This window comes from Octopus sinensis, linkage group LG12 (genome assembly GCF_006345805.1).
Source record: "Octopus sinensis linkage group LG12, ASM634580v1, whole genome shotgun sequence".
Lineage (NCBI taxonomy): Eukaryota > Metazoa > Mollusca > Cephalopoda > Octopoda > Octopodidae > Octopus > Octopus sinensis.
In genome coordinates this window covers 30,020,432-30,045,431 of record NC_043008.1, presented here as the reverse complement: position 1 = coordinate 30,045,431, position 25,000 = coordinate 30,020,432, and the positions used below count along the sequence as shown (strand labels likewise).

Here is a 25,000-nt window from a genome sequence, read left to right as displayed (position 1 = left end):
AAATACAGGACTAGATAAGGAGAAAACAGGAAAGTGAGTGGGAGAGATTTTTGGTGTAGAGGACTGCGATATTATAGTTATATTTATTCTGTGGTGTGTGTGTGTGTGTGTTATATGTAACTTCATTGACAGTATATATACATATTATGCATATCATAAATATGAAATTTCATATATGTATATATACATACATGTATTGATGATTTTTCGCTACATTTTGCAGCGGGATGACAGTGGGCAGCTTTGATAATAATAATAATAATAATAATAATAATAATACTAATAATAATAATAATAATAATAATAATAATAATAATAATAATAATAATATTAAATAACCACGATAGTGAATGGGAGGATGAAAAATAATCAAGCCCTAATTATTAATTGCAAAGCATGAATTTATCATGAATTTATCAGTTTTTTCGCTTATTACTTGTTATTTTAACGTAAACCACTGTATGGTTTCTGATTTGTATACTTTTGAGTATATAAGGTCGGGGTTCGGTATGTTCTAAAAATTTAATTGCATATTAAATATTTGTGTGATAACATTTCTGAAACATTCAGTTTTCAGAGAATCGATATTGTGTTTATGAGGAAAATAATCTACTTTGCTGTTTAAAGTTGATTGATACTTCCAAATATCGGGCGGGTATATGTTTTATTTTCATCTTATTGTATGCAGTTTTTTCATAAAATATGAAATAAACCATATTAATGGTATAAAATAATCAGAAAAACTCTGATAAAATGAAGTAAAATATATGAAAGAAAAAAGCATTGGAGTAAGTGCGATGTTTTCACTAAGAAAATATATTAGATATCATAGTAAGGGATAATGATTTAATGAAATGAGCAGAGGAGGGTAAACAGAAAGATATGGGTGTGTTTGAAACCATGTTTTTTTCGCAGATATATACATACATACATATATATATATATATATATATATATATATATATATATATATATATATATATATATAAGTATATAAGTGCTGAGTTAATTTTCTTTCTGTATGTCACACTATATCAGCAATGGGAATAGATCCGAATATTCTTGTCGATCAAGTAGGGTTGTCTTACCTACGTAGTAACATTGTATGCCGGACATCATCATCGTGTTGAGCCTCATGATTACAACAACAACCTGGAAAATATAAAGCAAATATATTGTAAGTAACATTATTATACTAACCATCAACATCCTCATCATTATTAATTCCTTCTTAACCCACCTCCGACACACACACATCTTCATTTCAATGAAACAAATATGATGAGCTCTAACTCACTACTATTAAAACTAATGTTGTGTTACTGTCGTTATTATTATTGTTATTATCATTATTAACTCAATGATATTCCTGATTTGGACATTATATACTCAAACAGTCGGACAAGGAATAAATGCAGAGAAGACAAAGGGCATCAAGGTGAAGCAAGTTCCAGCAGCCACCAACTTTATGGTTAGATAATAAACTACCTAACATGTGAAACATGCCACGCATAAACTGGAAGCGTTCTGTAAGATGATGGGGATGCCGAAAGCAATAGGAGATGCAGAATAAGAATAGTGATATCGATATTTCAACGAACGTACAAAATCTAATGATAAATCCTCTGGAAAGAAACATTAAAGCCAGCTGTTCAACACCATCAGACTACAAAGGCCACTATACTCAAAGTGAACATTGGAGTAAACTGACAAATTGTGTAAACATTTAAGGATGTCCGAGGAAAATTGTGAAAATTTCGTATACCTTGATCATATGAGAAACAAAGATGTTTTATATAGAACATCGTCTATAACGATGGATTGAGATGATTGATAACCTGCTGTGGTAGTGTGATAATTGATAAGAATAAAACAACATTACGATAATCAGGAAGAAAGGAAAATGAAGATCATCGTTCATACATGTGGCTGTTAACAGACATTAGAATTAAAATAGAACTCACAACTAAGCAGGAAAATTGAATGAGAACTGCCTAATGATACACGAAATTCTGGGAAGAAATAATTAACTATAGTTACAAATACTACAGATTTATATCCCTCTCAGCAAGATTAACAAGCTCAGCGTTACTCCTTTTTATATTTTGTTGCATCACTAGATCATCTTCCTCAGTCTTCCTGTTTCTTCATTAGTATTAGAAGTTACAACTGCATCGTTTCCTTCCTTATCTAACTCCTTAAACATCATTGTAATTTTCATTGTTACCATCATAACCAATACCATAACCATAAGTATTAGACACAGAGGTAATATTTATCCCCATTTAAAAAGGGATGTTATGTTAGAACAAACTATATTGCAGCAGATAACATGAGTTTCTCTCATTGTATCTTTTGGTGCAAAATCCACTCTTATACTGCTATCAAGGGGATAAATCCCCGCTACCCTCAGCATCGAGACCGACAAATGAAGTGATTTCGATTTTCCGAGGTGGTGTCACTGAATGACTGCTAGAGATAGTTGTGACTCATCTCCCTGCTAGCGATATATAGAAAAAAGTACCAGAACAGGCACTGGTGTCGCGATTAGCCAGAGCTTGTTAGAAAAAATATATGCGTATTAGCGACAGAGGCAATATTAATACCGAAATCACAAGATCTGGCCATCTCAGCGCTTGGGACGGCAGAGATTTAGCTCCCGTTAGTGATATAAAAAAGAATGCATATGAAATAATATGAGAGTTTCTCTCATGGAATCTACCGCAGTATAGTTTCTTTTAACAATTTAAGTGGGGATAAATATTACATCATGGTATTAATACGGTCGCTGCCATTCGATGTATTATAGAGTTATTGCTATATGCGTTCTTAAACATCGGGTTTTAACCTAACAAGGCATTTATTATTATTCTCCCATTATATCATCCCAGCAAGAGTGCAGATCCAGATTAGAAGGTAGCATGTTTTCAATGCGATACATGATGTAATTTCAACAATTCTACATGGGTGACGAACTGAGAGAGTAGTTACTGCACCGAATAAAATGCATCGCGGCATTTTTCCTTCTTTCTTTTTGAGATGAAATAGCGCCGGTGTAGAATTTACCTTTCATCCTTTTGTGGGCGATTGATTAAGTATCAGTGGTGAACTGGGTTCGATGGAATTGATTTTTTCTCTTCCCACAAAACTGCTTGGTCGTGTGCCAAATTTTGATACCAATTCTATAGGATATTATTTACAAAGCATAGACTATTTATTAATGATACTTGATTGAATGAAATAGAAATTTTAAAAAAAATATTTGCAGACAATGCTTAATTATAGATACTTTAAACACTTGAATTTGAGGCAATATTCATATCTTGAATAATGTTAGTGAAAACGAAAAATATTTCTGTGAATAGGAATATTTTCATTAACTTAAAAGCTAAGCTGATCAGTTTGTGATTAAGGTTGTCCCCTTATATGACACAACACTGAACTTGCTTTACGGTGTTCACCTCATTATATCTTATGTTGTCGTAGATGATTATATTAGTGTTTCAAGTTAAATTAGCCTCACCATATTGACATCATAACTGACAATTTAGTTTTAGTTTCCTGTTTCATCTTTCAGATCAGAGTTGATAAGTTTTTGATTGATACTTAATTCAAATTAATTACAAGTAATTTCACATCACATTAAGGGATGTGTCAGAATGATATATAACGGTTTTCTTATTCCAGGCAACGCGAAATTTTCCACGTCGTCTGTGATTTGTTTTTATTATAACCAAAATACAGAAACGTAATTGATACATTCTCAATCTAGATTTGGAGTTAACAGTGTCTTTGATTAAATTGGAATATTTTTCTCTGTATCTCGTTAGATACGCTTGTGAAACATTTCTATGTATTTGAATGATATATACACAGTGAAATGGTCACTAGCATATAGAATATAGGAAACCAAGATATTTTAATTAATTAAAATTGCACCTTCAGTGATAAGATCGATCATTATCTTAATGGCTAATGGTAGAAAAAAAAACAAAAGACAGGAATGACAATCCTGAACACTTAATTAACTAAAATTAATGGAATATGTAATGCTGTGGGGAATAAGTCTGATATTTGGAAGTGTGTGGAGATCTCCAGACGTTTTTCGATCTTGATAGCAATAATTGCATCTCATTTCTGGTACATGTAAATGTGAGTACCAGATCATAGAAAAACAAAAAGGATTTACGTTTTTCAGAGATCAACACTTAGTAAACGAAAATTATAGAAGAATCAAGGGAGAAGATTAAGTGAAGGCATTTGTTATCGCACTAGATGTAAGCGACCTCTGACATTAGATTTTTACAAAATAATCGTATTATATATTTCCACTAGGAAGAAACCTGAGGCACACAAAAATTAATTATAGAAACATGTCAGCCATATTCACACAACAAGCATGTATCGTTAAACCCCACATTCACGAAACACGAATAGAATGTAACTAGAATGTTAGACCTGTGAAATCTCGATGAGGCTGATGGTCTCTCTGTCAATTGCATATTTTCAACGTCGCAATTCGAAAGACTAACTTTTCTCTTCAGAAATTGTTTTTCTCTTCAGAAACAGAAATTGCTTCTCTTCAGAAACAGAAAAATTATTGTATCGCTACAAAACAATGGTAAGACTACCAATAAAGTAAGTCTTCCATATCAATAATGATGCTGATGCTACATACAGACGCATGATGACACTCATAAATCCACTTCGTACATTATACAAAATATGTACTGTCTCATTCATTTGTAATATTTGTACACCTTAAATGTGACTTCATCTCCTATAAATTGTTATGTTTTAGCCCTCATAGGCAGTCCCTCCTTTCTTTCATACATTGTTTAAAGACTCAAGCTTTGAAATAGCTACTAAGCTCTCAATTTCAAACTGCTAGGCAAAACGCAAAATGCGTCATTCTTACACGCTTCAGAGGGTACGAGAAAATCATTGACAAGACAATCTTCTTCCTGACCAAACAAAGTATAAACCATACGCACTGATGGAAGGGTGATTCCTTAATAAATCAGTTATTTAAATGCTTCAAAAACGTTACACGATCAGATATTTGTGAATATCCATTAGCTTAATTTGAGTTGGTTGAAAATTGTTCAAAGCAATTTACTAGAACATAATGATAATGAAGTTTGTACAGTATTGTTTCAACTGATACGTTTGTATATTTACTTTTAACATGAAGAACATAAAGCTATACATATATACATACATGCATATACGTGTGTGTGCGCGCGTATATATGTATATATATGTATATATATATGTGTGTGTGTATATATATATATATGTGTGTGTGTGTATATATATATATATATATATGTGTGTGTGTATATATATATATATGTATAAATAAATATATATATATGTATGTATAGCCAAAGATACATATATAGACATGCACACTCTAACACACATACACGTAGAATGCTGAATTCTACTAGGAAAATGATCGAGCAGCTTGCATTATGAGTAAAACACAATTTCAAAAATTTACAATGCAATTAAGCTTATATTAAACCAAATAGACCAGCAGCTATGAAACCATTCTCTAGCATCTAAACCTTGTATATCATATTTCGCTGAATCGGGCTTTAATAACTCATATAAAATAGATAATCAATGAATAAATAAATAAATATAAATATAATAAATAAATAAATGATATAAAACAAATTTATCTTGATAGCATTTGAGTTACTATAATATGAAGGTAGTTTCAATAACGTACAGCCCAAACGATAAATTTTTACTTTTATTCTCCTTTAAAGCGAAACGATCACCAATGCCAATCATATTTAAATTAAATTGAGATAAATTCAATTTATATCTTTGTTCTCGTTGCTTCCACCTGAACGATAATCTTATCTAATTGTCTCCCTGCAGGAATAGATGCTAAAACATACTTAAACGAGTAAATAGGAACAACAAAAATATCCATATATAAATATGAAATAACATCAATAGACGCATATTAATAAAAGTGAAAAATATATTACAATGCATATATTTTTTCCCGTAATTATTGTTGATGAATGTTTCCAAGGCATACACAAATTTTATTTAATATGTCGTATAACCGGGCACGTTAACTTGCACCCTTCCAGAATAAGTGTGTGCAACGAAGTTGCTAGACTATGTTAAAAACTACTTTGGTACATGGCATTGTACTGATCACATATTAAACCATAAGTGCCAAAATGTTTTTATTAAATTTATTACCAAAAATCTTTTATTATACAACTTTATCTGATACTACATGTATAAAAAAATATTACAATATTTGAAAGACACTCCAGTCTTGACGACTAACTAAAGACATCTCAGAAAAATACAGGCATATAATCCTGGTCCTAAAAAAACGACTATGCGCACTAATGGCTAAGCAGACTGAAATGCATACTGACGAGTGTTATTAGAATCTATTTCAACAATTTAAAAGAGGAATAAAATGAATGTTATTGAATCGCGTACAAATTTTGAATAATATTCTTTTCTTTTCTACTCTAGGCACAAAGCCCGAAATGTTGGGGGAGTGGGCCAGTCGATTAGATTAACCCCAGTACGCAACTGGTACTTAATTTATCGACCTCAAATTGATGAAAGGCAAAGTCAGCCTCGGCGAAAATTGAAACTTTTGAATAATATTGAGTTGAGCTAAACTTTTTCAAAATTTGGTAACATATTTATTTCATTCGTTAGGTTACAACAAACGGACCCATGCATTCAAATTAGAGGCCATCGTGTTGCGGCGTCCGACGCCGACATTTTGACACATCATTGACCACACGCTGATGCCAGTTTTGTTCCTCATAACAAAAAAGACCTTCACTGAAATTTCCACCTCCTATTGGAAGATGAAGCGTCACAAGTGCAGGAACGAAGCCATGGATAGGAACACTATATCTTACGCAAAAAGGCTAAGATTATTGTCCAGTATCTATTTAATGAATAAATGGTATCGATATCTAACACTGGAGTAAGGTGGCGAACTGGGACGCTGGGCAAAATATGTAGCTACATTGTATCCGTCTACGTTCAAATCTCAAATGCTGGCGAGGCCGACACTGCTTTTATACGTTTCGGTGAGGCAATCACTTAATCGATGCAATCAACTTAATCCTCTCTTGAAATTGCTGGCTTTTTGCTTAAATTTGAAACTGATATTTAACATTGCTGCTGTGTGACACACAAACGTTTGAATAGCCAATTATACTGCGCACCGACGTTTGATTAATACGTATGTTACCGAGCCAATTTGATAACAGTTTACGTTCACAGCGGGATTTGAATTTAAAAGGTAAACTGACGTAACTATACTACGCAAGGCATCTAATCAGATGGTGTAATGATACACCTTGAGTTATTTTTATCGTACATATTTATATATTAGTCACGCATACATAATCTATAGGTTGATATATCATCTCAATTCTCAGAAGAAATGAATCTACATTCATATATATTCTATTGCCTTAAAGTAAATGGAACTGTCCTCGACGATGAAAATTACTGTCGATGATAAATGATCCAATTGCTTGTTAGAACAACTTCTCACTGTATTAAAATGTAACTACTTGAGTATTCTGCAAAGGCGTAAGCCTGTAACAGATATCTCGAGCACTCTGAACTTTGGTACAGAGCGCACCTTTTTCCACCCAGTTCCGTCTATTGGACCCATGAGCAACCGGTCAGTGGTGTACCCGAATGTATAAGCAAATGAATTTGCCTGAGGTGATCTACATAAAGTGTTTGCGAAGCACAATCTGTTACTACTAGGCCGCACACACAGACACACGCGCACTCACACAAAAACACAAACACAGATACACACACACGGACAGAGTCGCACACACACGGACATAGTCGCACACACACACATACACACACACACCCACACACACACTCACTCACGCATCTAATATTCTTTTAAACTAATTGTGATTTCAGGTGATCAAACAAACCTCTTACAATGTCAAAAATTTATTATTGCCTCAATGTCGTCTGAAGGTTTTGGTCGACTGAACAGCCAACCGATGGAATTCACTCACATTTGGACTTTGAAATTCCTGCAGCTCACTATATTAAGTTATGTGTTTCCACCTCATCATGGAATAACGAAGCATTGTGCAGTTTTGAGTTCTTGAACCCAAAATTAAACTTATGCAAAGTTGCATGCATACCAACAAACGTGTGTTTATACATACACACATATATAAATATATACATGCATATACATACATATGTATATATATATATATATATATATATATATATATATATATATATATAATATTTATTTAATATTTATTTATCCGTTTACTTGTGTGTGTGCGTGCGTGTATACAACAATGAAAAATAAGCGGATTCCAGCCCGCTTATTCGCGTTCCACGCTAGATCGAGTTTTCACTCGTCAACCTGTGATGGTCTTTCACTGATCCTTCCATTAAGGTATGAACAACATAGTCATATTCATACAACTCCACCTGAACACAAAATTTCTGCCTTATATAATACACGATACTACAAAACATTGTACTGCTATACTTGTCACATATTCTTTTTTCTATACATTTTCATACTTACGTACATTCGCAAATGCACAAACAGACGCTCATATATCATATACATAGTATGTAAATGTATATATCTGTGTGTATGTATATTGTGTATCTATCTGCCTTTCTCTCTCTCTCTCTCTCTCTCCTCTCTCTCTCTCCATCTATCTATTAGTGTGTGGTCTACCTATCTACCCATGTTTGTATATATGTTTGTATATGTTTATCTATCTGTCTACATATCTATTTGTTTATTTATCTATCTATCTCTAGTTATACGTCCATATAAATGAGTTAATCCATAGCACTATATAAACTTAGTACGTCACGAAGTCAGTTCATACAGTGATACGGAATTATACGATTAGAGCCCTATTTGAAATCAAGTGCACTTGTTGCACATAAATACGTATTTATACATTATATACTGTTTTATCTCTATTGCAATCTATATACACGTTTTCTGAACTCGTTGACACAAAGCTCTGTCTCCCTATATGAAAACATTGTACATTTACCCCGATTGCATTACACACACACACACACACATACACACACACGCACACACACGCACACACACACACACACACACAGAACAAAGCAAAGCAAAACAAAGTAAAGCAAATACACACAGCTATATCAATTATAATGCAACAAATTTCCAAGAGACGTTAGAGTTTATCGCATTAAGGAAACGAAGTCATTGGGAAAACTATAGTGCAATAGTATAACATTTTGGACAGAATTCTTCATGGGATACTTAAACGTAGTCCAGAGTGAGACGAGGAATAGAGGAAAGGAAATTAGGAGTTAGCTACTCACGGGCCATCTATTTCACATGTTCAACCACTGTCTATGTATGTATGTATGTATGTATGTATGTATGTATGTATGTATGTATGTATGTATGTATATGTGTATGCATCATATATATATATATATATACATATATATATATATATATATAACAGTAAAATAATTAAGAATCAAACGAATTCAAATGAATATGGTACTTAATTTAGATGCACCAGAATTCTTTATGGTATTAACCATAAATAATGTGGGGTGATTATAAACAAGGAAAAAAGCAACAAGAATGGATTAGTAGTTTAGTACAATTGTTTCGTATAAGAACATTATCATTAAAGGAATAGTATTATCTATTAAATTTAGAATAGAATTAGGAAATATTAGCAATTTATATGATTTAAGTAAGGTTAATTAAATTGACTATAAAGTCAATTAAAAGTTAGCATAGTACAAATAATATTTATTTTTATATTAAAAGGTACAGTTAGAAAGAAAGAACACCAGTGGAAGAGCCTACATACTTCTATTTAAAATATTTTAGAGTTTTAATTTTTGAGTGAATACAAGACAGGCAAACTCTATATTCAATAGATTTTTATTTTTCTATGCTTTAGAATTTCATGTCTCCATTGAGCAGAGTTGGCAACCTACCCTATTATTTCTATAAGGTACTGCCTTGGTTATATATATATATATATGTTCAGGTTTACACACAGCTTATTAAAAATTTATTTGTTTATTCGTTGCTGAAATTTAATGATTCAGTTTTTCACTTTGTGTACTTCTGTACCCGGGTTTCACAATGTTGGTGTCATTCCGTCAGTTTCCGTACTTAAATGCATAGAAGACGTTCGACCGTGTGTCTCACACATGGACGATAGAATCACTACACCTTGCCAAATTACCAGATGCAATAGTGAATACCATTGAAAACTGACCCCACATGTAGAGTGATAACTCTACAGAATTATCACTGACAACTGTTAAAGTAATTATTAATGTTACAAACAGTATTAACCTATCAACGGACAGTGAAACTCTCGTCAGTTAACAAAATGCCAAGTTTATGTGCTGAGATATGCAAAAAATGATAATTTTAATGTCATCCTAAGATTATTTGTTGATGAATTAGTTATATTCTGGTAACATGCTCAACAGTAAGAGACAATTAGAACTAGTTACAACATTTTCATGAGACGTGGGTATGGAGTTTGGGCAAAATAAATGCTCATACATGAGAGTCAACAGACGAAATATTGTAAACCAGAGAACTTGTACGTCAATCATTTGTCGATCCCTCCTATCTACAAGCTTCTCGAAACCGATGAGAAAGCTGCATGCGTTGATACTGTAGCCAGAGCCATAAGAACAAAAAAAAAACTTCTGTAGACTAAGGAAAATATGGAACTCAGAGCTGTATTTAATAAAACCATATCGCACAATGCTTTTGTAGTGCTAGTCCTAGAAACAATATTGGGAATATTGGACTCGACGCACAACGAAGCAGATATCAGGAGCAGGTAGGTACTGATCACCACTGGCAACTTCCACATTAACACGACTGATAATATCTATGTGAGATGAAGCGAAGGTGGTAGTGGCATATGTTCAGTCCAAATAACATTCCAAAGTCGCCTTGTATCCCTCTGACAACACATGCTGTGCAGTAAAGAAAGAAATGAGTACATTCCATACATATCAAAAAGTGTGAACAACAACATTTTCAGAGTTGAAGAACTACTGTGCAGGTACTCTGATAATATAATTGCCTCATGTGACCCAACGGAACTTAAACAGGAGCTGGGGAGAAAATGACATCATACCAGCAAAAAGCAATGCACGGGTACGCATCCCGTAAGCTGGAGGGCAACAACAGCATTGACAGGAAGAGTATCCTCTCGTGGACCTGCGATAGATACATTATATCCCACCAACAAGGATATGCCTTCGCGGTCCAGCAACTGGCGATAGCTACTAAATATCTGATAAGCAACAGCAACAAAGATAGCACGAATGCTCCACGTAGTGCTAAAAAGTGTCGGCTCTATTATACCAGTTTTATACCACAACAGTTACCCCAAAATGTCTACGAAATACTACCTATCCCTGAGACATGATATAGTTACAAGGACTATTTAGAATGCTATCGAAAAGAAGGGTTGCTCTGGCGTATACATCAAAGGTATGTCAGGACCGGAATACGTTCATACCTTTAAAAACAAATACTGGTGAAAGCTCAATGAAAGCAGCTATCGGTGTAAACATAATGGAACTGATATTGTTCTGTGGACAGGGAGAAAAGTTAAGTACACTTGTATAAGTCTGCTACACAGCATATGTAAGTGTACAATCATAAGTCCAAGAAAAAGAGAATATTTATGCCGAATTAATGTGGAAATTACAGCTATTAATTGTTAGCTGTGTAACTGTCATTATGGGTGTATTATGTTATGCACCAAGAAACTTTCATGAAATTTATAAAGAAATTTATGTAGAAATATCAGGGTTTTCAAAGGAAGAGCAAAGAAATCTGAAGTGAATTCTCCAAACCCAGTCTGTTTGTTACTGGTAGCGTGAAGACTGGCAAGACATTCCAAAACTTATCCATCTGAGATTCTTTTAATGACAAGATGCATACATCGGCAGCTCAACCAGACCCACATCAACTCAACCACATATTTACAAAACACCGGGAAATCTAGGGGCGTGTTTTTGCTTCTGTGAGTTGATGGATTTTTTCCTAACTTTACAGGCGGAAGGGACGAACCTACGCTATATAAATTAATCTTTCCGAAAGTACGCGCAAATAATCGTACTATAGACATGTTGTGATGAAGTGAAATTCTGAACTACGCAAACGTGTATGCAATACAAATAATTCCATACAGATATTATGTGGGAAAATAAAATGGAAACAGGGAGAGATAATTAATCATATTTAGCAAAATATTTTCTTATTGCTTATGGAAAGAACCTCCAGGAATAATTTCTTCGTTTATAATCCCAAACAATTCCTATTTGTTGATCTTGCCGTTTTAATCCGAACTAAATCCTATAACCTGCCATTTTACAAATCATTTCAAGACTTCAGTTATGAAAACAAAACTATTCATAATAAATTTTATTGAATTAGATAAAAGGAAAATGCCAAAAAGGTTCTGCTGTTTAAATTCGTTTCCGAGCAACTGAATGTAATTGTTTCCGTACATGTTAGGCAGGATTACGATTTAGTTCTATTCATCATTGATTCTAACTTCTATAGCTTAAGATATTGAATCAGGAAAAATGAATGATGCTTAAATGCTGATTTACAGTCAACCATATTTGTATAATACCGACCAATTTAATGTGCAGACGCAACAGATTGACGTTATAAATTTATATTTATATAATTTATATAAATGTTGTTAAATAACAGCAATTATATATATATATATATAGTATGCATATTACAACAAAAAAAAATAATTCTACCAGAGGTTTCTGTCCCAAATAAAATTTTTAGTCGTAATAATTACTGCTTTATTCTCTAGAGTGTGCTTCTTTTCTGATATATGTTTTATTGACTATAAATCTCAGACATTTCAATTTAGGAGGGCATTTAATAAAAATGATTTTAAAAATTATATAAAGAAAATATTACCTGTTCCAATATATCTCACTTTGTCAAATATTATTAAAAGAAACAACACTTTATCTTCTGTCGGGAGAGCAAGAACATGTTTATATATATAAATATATATATATATATATATATAATAATAAATATTAGGGAATAAATCCAAATTTACAGGGAAAAAATCAGATTTAGGATTAAATCCAATTTTATAGTAAAATATTATATAATATTAATTAGAGACAAAACCACTATTTTGCAAAACAAACAAGGAAAGACTTAATCAATACATAAAATTTTATTAAAATTTTATGTATTGATTAAGTCTTTCCTTGTTTGTTTTGCAAAACAGTGGTTTTCTCTCTAATTAATATTATATATATATATATATATATATATATATATATATATATATATAATATATATATATATATATATACACATATATATATATACATATGTGTGTGTGTATGTATGTATAGATAGATAGGTAACCGTAATTAACAATGAAATCCTTAGTACTTGTTTTACGAATTCGCAAAAGCATTAAATTCTTTTGAAAAAGAATTAGCGTGGTTCAAATAAATAACACAATGCATTATTTATGGGTATAAGTAACAAGAAAATTTAGTAGCCCCTCTCATTGAAGTCCAGAATCACTAGCCCTCTGTCGAACTCTCTTTTATGATGCGGCTTTTATTAGTTGATATAAAGCGTTTTATTTCTCTTCTAGACGAAACTTGTGCATTTAATTGTCTACCAGGCCTCCTTGTCCAGTTAGGTAACTAATTCGAGCATTTTTATTTTGACTGACAAAAATACGTCGGCTTATATTTAGTCGCCATTGTTCAGTAGGTATGTAATTGATCGACACTCTGAGGAGCTGCATTACGGAAGAGCAGATAGTTACGACTAGAAAGGGAAGCATTGAGGTATCCTATGTCATTAAATCAACCAACCAGTGAAAAACATCACTCCATTGCTTTTTGCCATTATCAACTGCCTTAAACCGATCAATAAGATATATTAGAAATAAATGTTAGAATAAATAGGAAAAATAGAAACTGAGAGTATTCCACAGGAAAATGACTTGCGACAATCACTTAAATATAAGCACACAATTCATTAAAGAAAAAATCTGAGACTGCCTTTCTGCACGTTATATTTGTACAACTACTGCAAAGAAAACAATAACATCATGGAATGGAGTGAAAAGAAATGGACAGTAAAATATAAAACTACAAGTAATTCAAGAAGCTATAGGTAAACAAACCTTCAGATAAGATGGAAATAATTCGAGATGCGTTTAACATTGCATTAATGCGAAAACCATGTGTTATAAAAAAAAAAAAAAATATGACGGAAAGCTTCGTGTATACCAGTCAGTGACAGCTGGTGAATAGAAGTCATTTTGAGCATGAATTCAACAACTTATAAAACACACAGGGATCTGAAAATGTGTAACGTGCACAGGTTTATAGAAATGAATTGGGAATAGACGAAAATGCAACATGGGACTCAAACAGACATCATTAACACAATGTCATGATAATCTAAAGTATAACTTTCTTACGTGAGGATACAGGGAATGCCATCACAAAAGGCTAATACTAATTGCACAAAATACCAATAAAAACAAATAATAGCAGCAGCTGTTAGAACAACAGCTGCTTCAAATACTACTACTGCGACTACTAAATGTAATATTACTACTAGCACTGACAATTAGTAGTATTACAATAATTATTCATACTAAAGGCATAAAGCCTGAAATTTGGTTGGATCGATTACATCTGTTTCACTGTAATTAATTTATCGACCCCGAAAGGATGAAAGGCAAAGTAGACCTCGGCGGTATTTGAATTCAGAACCTAAGAACGGGAGGAATATCACTAAGCATTTCGTTTGGCGTGCTATCGATTCTACCAACTCATCGCCTTCAGGTAGTATTACAATAATATTATTTTTTACAATAATGATAATAATAGTAACGCAAATAAGGCCTTGTTTTATAAAGGCATGGAAATTACAAAACAGATTCGAGACAAAAATAAATCATATATCAGAGCAGGCCAGAGCAATATCTGAAATATAGGATTTGTCAGTTATTGTAACTAAAAAAAGAAAAAAAGGAAAAAGGAAAAAAAACTATTATCAGGAGGATATTATATCACAAGAATGGGAATGAAGACACAGAACGAAAATCTAAAATAACATTAAAAGAACAAAATCAAATAAAAAACATTAAACAATAGAAAAAATTACTAAATTCGTAGCAATATTGACGGACGACAAAGACAACTGTCAAGAAATTGAATCAATTCATAGGAAAGTACAATGCAATGCATGATCAATCCTGATTAAACGAAAAAAGAAAAAAATATTATGTTTAGCAGATTATAGAATGTTATCAAAAGAGATAGCAGAATGTTCTACTCAACAAGATGTCCATCAATCCCTAGTGAAGTTTATCCCAGATGAATAGTATCAAATAATAATCTGATAGCCAGCGAATTAGATGAATGTTTCCAGAGAAGTGGAGATCAAAACTGATGTGCTATCAACCCACTGCTTGAATAGAAGAAAATAATATAAAAAAATAACGGAAAAAGAAAATAGGTTGCAGAGGACGAAATGAATTGAATGTAGAATTTGAATACGTTGCCAACTGAGGGATCACCATTCAAATCCTCGGCATATGTACATATACTCACACAGACATGCACACACACACACACACACACACACACACACACACAAATACACATGCAGACAAAAACGCACGCACTCAGGCTTACGCACACGCACACACAAATAAAAAATCAATGCCTGACTGCTTAATAGAAAAATAAATGTTGTATTGCCGCTAAATTTATAAAAAGTGAGGAGACTCATGTGCAACAACGGTGACGACCTTCGAACCCGTATTTTAGATGTGAATGCTTTGTGCAATACATAATCATTTCTGATTTAGGAAAAAGATTTGCAATTTTGAGATAAGAGACTTATTCGATTACATCGTCCCCACTATTTGATTGTTACTTTAGTTTATCGATCTCAAAACGATGAATGGCACAGTTGACCTCGGCAAGATTTCAATTGAGAAAAAAAGTTTCAAACCAAGTAACACCAATCAGTTTTCTTGGCATTACATCTAATCTAGTAGCTGACGGACTTGTGCGACATCTAATATTTTAAGGGGTAAAGCAACGTGCACTGAAGTATACGTAGCGCAGCTGCCTTTAACAAAAATAAGTCAGATGCTATATGTGTGTGATGATGGCAACCGTTGTGTATTCTACGGATGTAGAAATAGACACTTTAATACATATCTCTTGAAATAAGTTTCGGATTAGACAGCAGAAATAGCACTGTTGAAGATGCAAATTTTATTTACCTTAGTCTTTGGGTCACTCGTGTGACGACACGAGGGTGAATCAAAAGAATTGAAGCATTGCTATACGTTCTAACTCATCCTCGTGCGTCACGTTAGTTCTAGTGGGAAAACAGAAAGTGAAGTTCTTCGCCTGAGAAATTCCCTCCAGAGTAAAACGATAAGTCTGTAAACAGACTTTTGCTGAGCTAAAAACAGCAGCTTCTGGTTTTTTTACGCGACACTTAGGTTAAGTATTTGATATAGATAAAGAATACTGGGAATTTATATTGAAGCCTAGATGACAGATGTGGGCTATCAAGATATGGTTTAGAGAAGGGCAGTTTATAAGTAGTTATAAATATAAAAATGATATTTCTAATATTTATAAATGTTAAATAAGAAAATATATTTGGTACTTTAAAAAATTCGAAGATTTAAGGACTGCAGAACGAATAATAACATTTGTCCCAGGTTAAATATCTAACGCTACCGACGATCCTTCCGTTATACATACACACATACATGCACACACACACACGCACGAACACACACACAAATACACAAACACACATCATACACATACATGCCGTCATAACTATATATTTGTTTTATTTAAATAGGTATATATAAGTTTATATATGTACTCACGAGTTAGTTTAAGTAGTAAAATGTTAACATGTTTTCTGTATTGTACGACATATTGGTACCGTGACTCTTTCTCTATAGATATTTTTCTTCCCAAGCTATGCCTTTTCTCCATCGCAAAATTTCTTCGAAACCAAAACAAATGAGCGAATATTTATACTTACTTTTACCCAGTAAATATCAAAGCATCTGAAAGATTAAATCGTTGTCCCTAAAGACTGTACTTCACTGTACGGAACAAGTAGTAGTCGGAGGAAACTACATCCGTGCAATATACTAGTTTAGAAAGCAAAGACTAGTTCATTTTTTCGATTCTGGATTTGCAGGATTTGTTGCCATAGATGGGTGAAGCATTGTTAAGGCGAATATAATTTGTTTACTTATCTTTCTTCTAATGGTCTTTCTTGGCTTTTTCAAGGTTGAATTTACATCTGTCTGTTTACAGAAAATAAAGGAGAATGACACCCTTGACATGTAGCGAAAACTGTCATCGTGGCTGTCTCAACCGATCACCAATTCGAATTGGGCGTAAACTGCCAGAGCAACAACCCTGCACACCTATCCCGAGGTTTCAACCATATACTGTATTTATTACGAGCATGGTTTGTTTATGTCATTAGCTCACGAATTCTATCAGGGGTATCCACACAAATTAGTTCGTCCGCTTGCAAGGCAATCTTGTCAGTGGTCGCAGTTGATGCACCCCTGTCTGTTCTTTGTCTTCAATGATAGTTTTCTTACTTTAATCGTCTTCCATTTGTGCTCCACCGGTAGATTTCTGTGCATATCGGAATGGTTGCAAACTAACAGTAATAATTTATATATTTGAACCTAAACTTATTCCATATTTTAAAAACATATTTGAACTGGGACCTTCCAACTCCAAACTTATTTTACTTATTTACTATCTATAACTCTATCTTTAAACCTACTTTTATCCCGTTATTTTGATGTTTAGATCGTAGTTAGTCGTCCACTTTCGAACTGATGCATTATAAATCCATTTCCGCTGTTAGTATTATCTTATTTTTGGAGGTTAGATTTGAGACAGTGTACTATGTACTAGATTATATTACTCAATGTATTTATGGTATATTTTATTAGAGTATTGTGAAATTGGATAGGAACTTGGATTTTATTGCTTGCAGGTTGAATTTCTAATACGTGTTTTTCAAGGGATATTCTTATAAATCATTTATAAATCAGTATTTTTTCGGCAAGGCTATACTTTAAAACTATATGAGTACAAAACACGACATATACACAAGTTGATGGTAAAACTCAATTTTAAATATGTCTTCTCTTCCGGGGATTAATTAACTTTAGAGAAACATGCAAACAATCAAAGTGGTGATTCCAATAATATCGAAAATATCTAACTAATGAACATATTTATTTTGTCACTAAAAACAAATATTTCGCAATTATAAAAAAAATATCATGAAAATGTTCATTAAGAAGAAATATCCCCCCTACGGATATAATTTTAGAAAAATCGATATTTTGAAAATAAGACGAACAAGTAGGGCTAATGTCCATATGAAGACTTCGCATGACAATCCGTTAGGAGAAAAATATTTGACCTAGTCTTAAGCAAAATATTTATAGAAGAGAAGAAAGCGAAGTTGTTTCTACTTCTATGGGCAGAATAATATTCTTAACATCGTATATCCAAGTACAATATAAATATATTGCATTGTGATATACTTATGCCCTGGAATTTGCTTGGGATGGATTTGATTTTATATGATATATAGCTCTTCCAAATAACTTGTAATATATCTGCACTAGCAAAGGAATGTAATATATTTTGATTTATAACCACTGTGAACAGTTTTATTTATAAAGCTCCAGTAATTTTCCTGGTACCATAGAAGATATTTTCGTAATTCATAGTGTACACTGCCGACTGGACAACAAAGAACCAACTCACCAACGGCTCGGAGTCAATTCAAAAAAAGAGAAAACAAATAGAAATAACACGTAAGCGATTCTGGAGGCAGACTAATTGAACAGCATGTTTTCAATGTTTCTCAAGGAAGAGCACGTACGTATCTTAGGGTCCGGTTTGGCCGCACCACTACTCTTTTATTCAATATTTCTATGACTTGTCTGTCGCTACTCCCAACAACACCATTTGTTGATATAATCATTGATGGTTTTCTAACCTTCAACACCCAATATTGATCCACATATAGACACTACCTCACGGCAGTTTTGCACACACACCATGTAAAAAGGTCTTCATAACATTCTTCGCCGTTTCATGCCAATTACATTTACTCCACGAAATATCGAATCTAAATCAATGTAGCAATCGAAAAATCAAGAAAATATTACTGCAGCCTGTCTCAAGCTATATATGTGTCGCCATAGACTAGATTATTCTAGGTGGCAACAAATGTTAGGTCATAGCATTATGATGTATTTTGGTGAACGTACTTCCTCAATAATAAAACGTCTGCATGATAAAAAATGCTCTTCTTTATCCTTTATTAAAAATAGTTGAACTATTACACTTCTTCATGTTTCAGGTTACAGCCACAATGTATAAGTGCTGCTCTCTTTAGGGCGATACGCTTCTGCGTTTGTAGTCATTCTAGATTGCATTTGGCATGGACACGGTCGCTATTATGATTTAATCTAATATCCTTCTGTTTTCTCACTCTATCTACCAATTCATTCCTATATCTCTACCAGTCTCACGTCGGTATTTGTTCCGGGATTTAGCCCGACTCGTTCCAATTACGTTAGGCGCTCCCAAGTCACTATTTTATTTTGTCAATAATAATATATAAACCACAAATGCCCTAATAGTTTTACTAAACTCGTTCATTACTTTTCAGAATTTTCACCCGCTACAAATCTCCAACTGTACAGTTTTGCTTGCAGATATCGACCTACAACTGTTAAAGAGTTTTTGGAAAAGTATTGATCTTAACTGCCACAGAGAGCTAGCGTTGTCGAAGGACCCTCTTCGAAACCAAAACGATAAAACAAACATGCGGACTCTCACTAATAATAAACATTTCACATCCCAGTTATAAAATCAGGAACAACTAAATCCTTCCCTTGTAAGTGAAAATCCCTTAACTTATTATAATAGTTAAGTGACAGTATTTCGTTCGGTGGTAAATGTTGATAAAAAGGACGTCCATAAACGGTTTAACAGAAATATCCAATGAAAAATTTAAAACTTTATATTATTCTATACATTGAATTATATACGATTATGAGATCTATTGTCATCTGTCTCATCTGTCTCGATACTGCTAGTTAAAGTAGCTGTCGAATATTTGCCATGAACACTATGCAATGAGTGTATATAAGCAACCTCGCTGCAAGCTGCTATTATGGCAGCCAGTCTCGTGACCATTCGCATAATCGTTTATAGTATATATTGATTTCTCTATAAATATGTAGAACAAGAGCTATTATATCAGACGCTTTTGGCGAAGATATAAGCTTGCTATCTCTTTGAGTCTACTTCTAGTTATGGACAGCATAAAGTTACAATTGCCACAAAATCTCATGAATGCTTACATATAAATTGGGTTAATCTATATAAATACATGTATCGAAGTGTGGTTAATCGAATACAGTTGATAAGCTTATAGAATGAGGTATAGTGCATGATTCTAAATACGCATCACTTTAGTTATGATTTTAATGGTTTCGAGAGGTCTATAATTTTCATTGATTCCTACAATGTCTCAGAAAGAGGAGCCAGCAAAGAGGCTTTGTAAATTGTTGCTTAACCCGGTAGAGTTAATAATTAAATACTGATAATGATTCAACCTTTCGTCTAATATCCTTAAAAATACGATACATGTCTTAGAATTAAAACACCATTTAAAAAAACATGTTGACTGGGCAAAGGTTTGGACTGAGAATCACGTTGTCCGATTCTCCATGAAATATGAAAACAAAATCACTCGAAGTACAAATTTTAGAATGTCCTACATTGTAAAGTTTTCTAATAGAGAAAACGAAAGCGTGGCTTTGTGCTTCCCAACCACATAGTCTGGGATTCAGTCCCACTGCGTGGCACCTTGGGTAAGTGTTTTTTTCTTACTATAGCCTCGGGCCGACCAAAGCCTTGTGAGTGGATTTGGTAGACAGAAACTGAAAGATGATCAGGTATATATATATATATATATATATATATATATATAATATATATATATATATATATATATATGTGTGTGTGTGTGTGTGTGTGTGTGTGTGTGTCAGTGACTTTGTGTCTGTGTTTGTCCTCCACCATCACTTGACAACCGATGTTGATGTGTTTACGTACCGGAAAGAGACCGGAAGAATAAGTACTAGGTTTACAATAAATAAGTCCTGGGGTCGATTTCTCCAACTAAAGTTGGTGCTCCAGCATGGCTAATGTCGAAAGAATGAAGCGTGTAAAAGAGTAAAATGAACTGCAACAAAGCGCTACGTGAATATGAAAACCTTTCTTGAACCATGTCAATAAAAATAATTACGAAAAAACAGTGCAATTAATGATATAATATCCACAAAGAATGCGTGTAAAATATAGTAAAATAGATCAGTGCATATTGTAAGATTATCCAACCTATACACTTATGACAAAGACAACAGCACATGTAACGATGCAACTAAGCTGCGGGGTATTGAACCAGCTCATTTGTACTAGTGAGAAGGTTTAGTTTAAGAGTAGCTATAGTAAAAGTTAGTTCTATAGTTAGTTGTTATGTCTTAGAAGTCGTTGCAATGAAACACTACATCACTGCTTTAATGAATACAATTAAGATTATTACCATTTGTAATGAGAAGGCGCAGCTACATGAAATGTAATTCCTGTTGTAGCTGTAATGAAACATACAACTCCAATGATAATTGCAATGAAAGAGCTCCTTGGTGGTTTAAATAACATAGATAGTTGTTGGTATTAATGACATAGTTAGGTGACAATTTTAATGACAAAGTTATATTAGAGTTGAAATGAAACACTTCTATATTAGTTATAATGATATCTTAGAAGCCCTTGTAATGACACAATTCTGCGACATTTTAATTGAGAAATTCCTTGACGCTTTTAATGATAAAACTTAATGGTAATTTTAAGTTTACTTACGGCTCAACGGACAAAATTGTGGTAAATTTTATGAAAGATGTCAGTGTTGCTTGTAGCCAACTAACTTTTCTTCAAACATTGTTGGCTGTTTAGAAACAAATCAGCGTTGTTGAAAGATTCTAAAATTCTAACTTCCTTTCAAGGTTCACTTCTATCTGAATAACTACAATGGCTATTTTCTTAAAACACACCTATCAGCCTTAATTCACCCAGCCAAATCTGGTGTCAGGCTTGTTAGCAAATTATTTACATAAGTCTATTTCAATTGTTAAGGATAAGCTTTAACTTTATCGTTGAACCACAACGCAGACTTAATCAATTAACCAGACTTAATCAGGCTTAATCACTTCCTGCAAATTGAATGTAACACTTCCTTTCTTATAATTTGAAATAATCAAACATTCATACTTCTGTTTCCTCCAATTCTGTTGTATTTACAAGGAAATTGAGACTTCAGTCTTGTTTTGAGAGAAATATTATACTAACACTTATCCCCTTCGACAATAGCTTGTCGTGTACGAAGGATTACGTTGGTATTATGATGGGACCTTCAGGCTCTGTACTTGCTATGGAACTTGACATATTTCTACTGTGTCAACACAAATTTTCCTGAAATCGGAGGGGGTTTCTTGGGGATGATGCTTTACTTAGTTATCGGGTAATATAAATATGATATAGAACATACATAGGAAATTTTCTATAAATGTGTCAGTAATTACAAATTATCTGTAAACTCCAACACGAGAATAAAATGGTTATCCCATTCATATTCCTTTCACAAAAACAGTGACGGCCGCTAAAATATTCGTCTCATAAAACCAGTAAATGCTTCCAATTTATGAACAGGAGCTTTGGCTTCATGCGAAATGATTTGGGATATTTTTGCCTATTTGCCGTGTATAATAATTATATCTTTAGTATTCATGTAAGCCTAATAGGCATTATAATCACTCAATATTTAAAATAACGGTAAAGGTTATTTGCATCATGGAATACGAATGAATACATACACACAGGAACACACATACACACACAACACGCAGACGCACATGCACACACACATGCACGCTCGCACACACGTACGTGCACAGACATGGGCTTAAGTCTTCTTTTAACAGCCTGATTTGTTATTGATATGCCACCAGCATTGGAGAGCATAAATATGATAGCTGCAGTTGCGAAAATGGTGGCTGACATGGAGGATTGGAAGCTGTCGGAATGTCGGGAAAGATTTACCTGTTTTATGACGATTCGCACCGGGTAGTGAAATGCCGAGATCCTGACTGCTGCTCAATACTCTGTCAGCAATGTAAAGGCTGTAAAATATGGCACAGGCTCCTGCAACGGTAACTACGATGACTAGCAAGAAAGGACCCTGTCGGAATACATCACCACGCATTTGATCAGAGTCTAAGAGCAAATTGAAACAGTTATGAAATGCTTCTGGTGATTGTGGTCAATCTCTGATTGGAGACGTTTGCTGCTGGAAGGCAGGTAAGAATGGCAGAAGGATTCTCTACGTTAGCTTCGGAGTTAGGGGTGATCGTTGGAGAATTTCTACGAATTCACCAGCCTCAATTGCCTAATTGCAATTTATAAAATAATAACATCTAGGGCGTGATTCAGTAAGTCCCCAAATGCCCTTCCTGCATGAACAAGGTTGATGAAAGATATGTTTCAAGATTCTCCCATGCGTGGGTCAGAGTGGACAACGAATGCGCCGGTTTGGAGTCATCTTTAGGTCGTGGTGGAAATTGATGGCTGTTATTGGTAGTGAAATTTTAATTCTCAGTCATAATGTAGCTGATTTTTCTGAAATATCATTTAGTGATGGGCACATTATTTTCTTTTCCGGTGTTATATATATATATATATATATATATATATACATATATATATATATATATATATATATATATATAATATATATATATATATATATATATATATATATATATATATATGTATATATATTATAGTTTTTCCTTCTCCATTTTATTATATTTGGTTCATTTTATCTGTGTCACAACAGAAAAGTAATGCAAAGTAAAAGTGATACATATAAGAATAAGAATAGAAGAAACCGAATGAAGGAAACAACCCCAAAATAACCGAAAAATCCTACACATGTTTTAATCAGACAGTATGTTTGAATCATCAACATTCAAACGATTATAGATGTGCAAAAAATATATATATATTGTCGGATATCTTCAGGGAAAGTAAGTATATTTTCCGGTCGTGAATTACGAAAAAACTAAATTGAGGACTCTGTTTTAAAATCTTCAAACGTAAACAACTGTATAACTTAGACTATTTATAAAAATATATTGCAGAACTTTCATTTAATATATTTGATAAGGCCAGTTGGTATTTGGATTATTGTTAACAATCCCTTACGAATATGTGAGTACTATATTATATATAATATATATATATATATATATATATATATGTGATGTGTATATATATATATATATATGTGTGGTATGTGTATATATATACGTATCTATTATGATATATAATATGTACATACATATATGTATATATATATAAATACATACATATATGTATCTATATATAAAATACATACATATTATGTATATATATATATAAATACATATATATATGTATATATATACATACATACATAGATATAAGTATTATATATTATATTCATACATAAATGTATATATATAAATACATACATATATGTATATATATATATAAATACACTATATGTATATATATATATATATAAATACATACATATATGTATATATATATATATATATAAATACATACATCATATTATATATATATATAAATATATACATATATGTTATATATATATACATACATACATATATGTATATAT

General features: G+C 32.9%; 1 protein-coding gene across 8 annotated transcripts in view; it reads right to left on the bottom strand.

Annotated features, from left to right (window-relative positions):
• LOC115217977 (protogenin A-like) overlaps window positions 1–25,000 on the bottom strand; it is a 1,479,291-nt gene that overhangs the window by 682,211 nt on the left and 772,080 nt on the right. For 6 of the 8 annotated variants that reach the window (XM_029787710.2, XM_036507814.1, XM_036507818.1 and 3 more), the window contains one exon: window positions 1–1,152. This exon is cut by the window's left edge and continues 693 nt beyond it. Coding sequence is in view for 2 of the 8 variants with exons in the window: in XM_036507815.1 (XP_036363708.1) it covers window positions 1,089–1,137 (49 nt within the window). In the remaining 6 variants the exon portion in view is untranslated. The remainder of the gene's footprint in view (window positions 1,153–25,000) is intronic. The other 2 variants (XM_036507815.1, XM_036507816.1) reach the window with 1 other exon arrangement.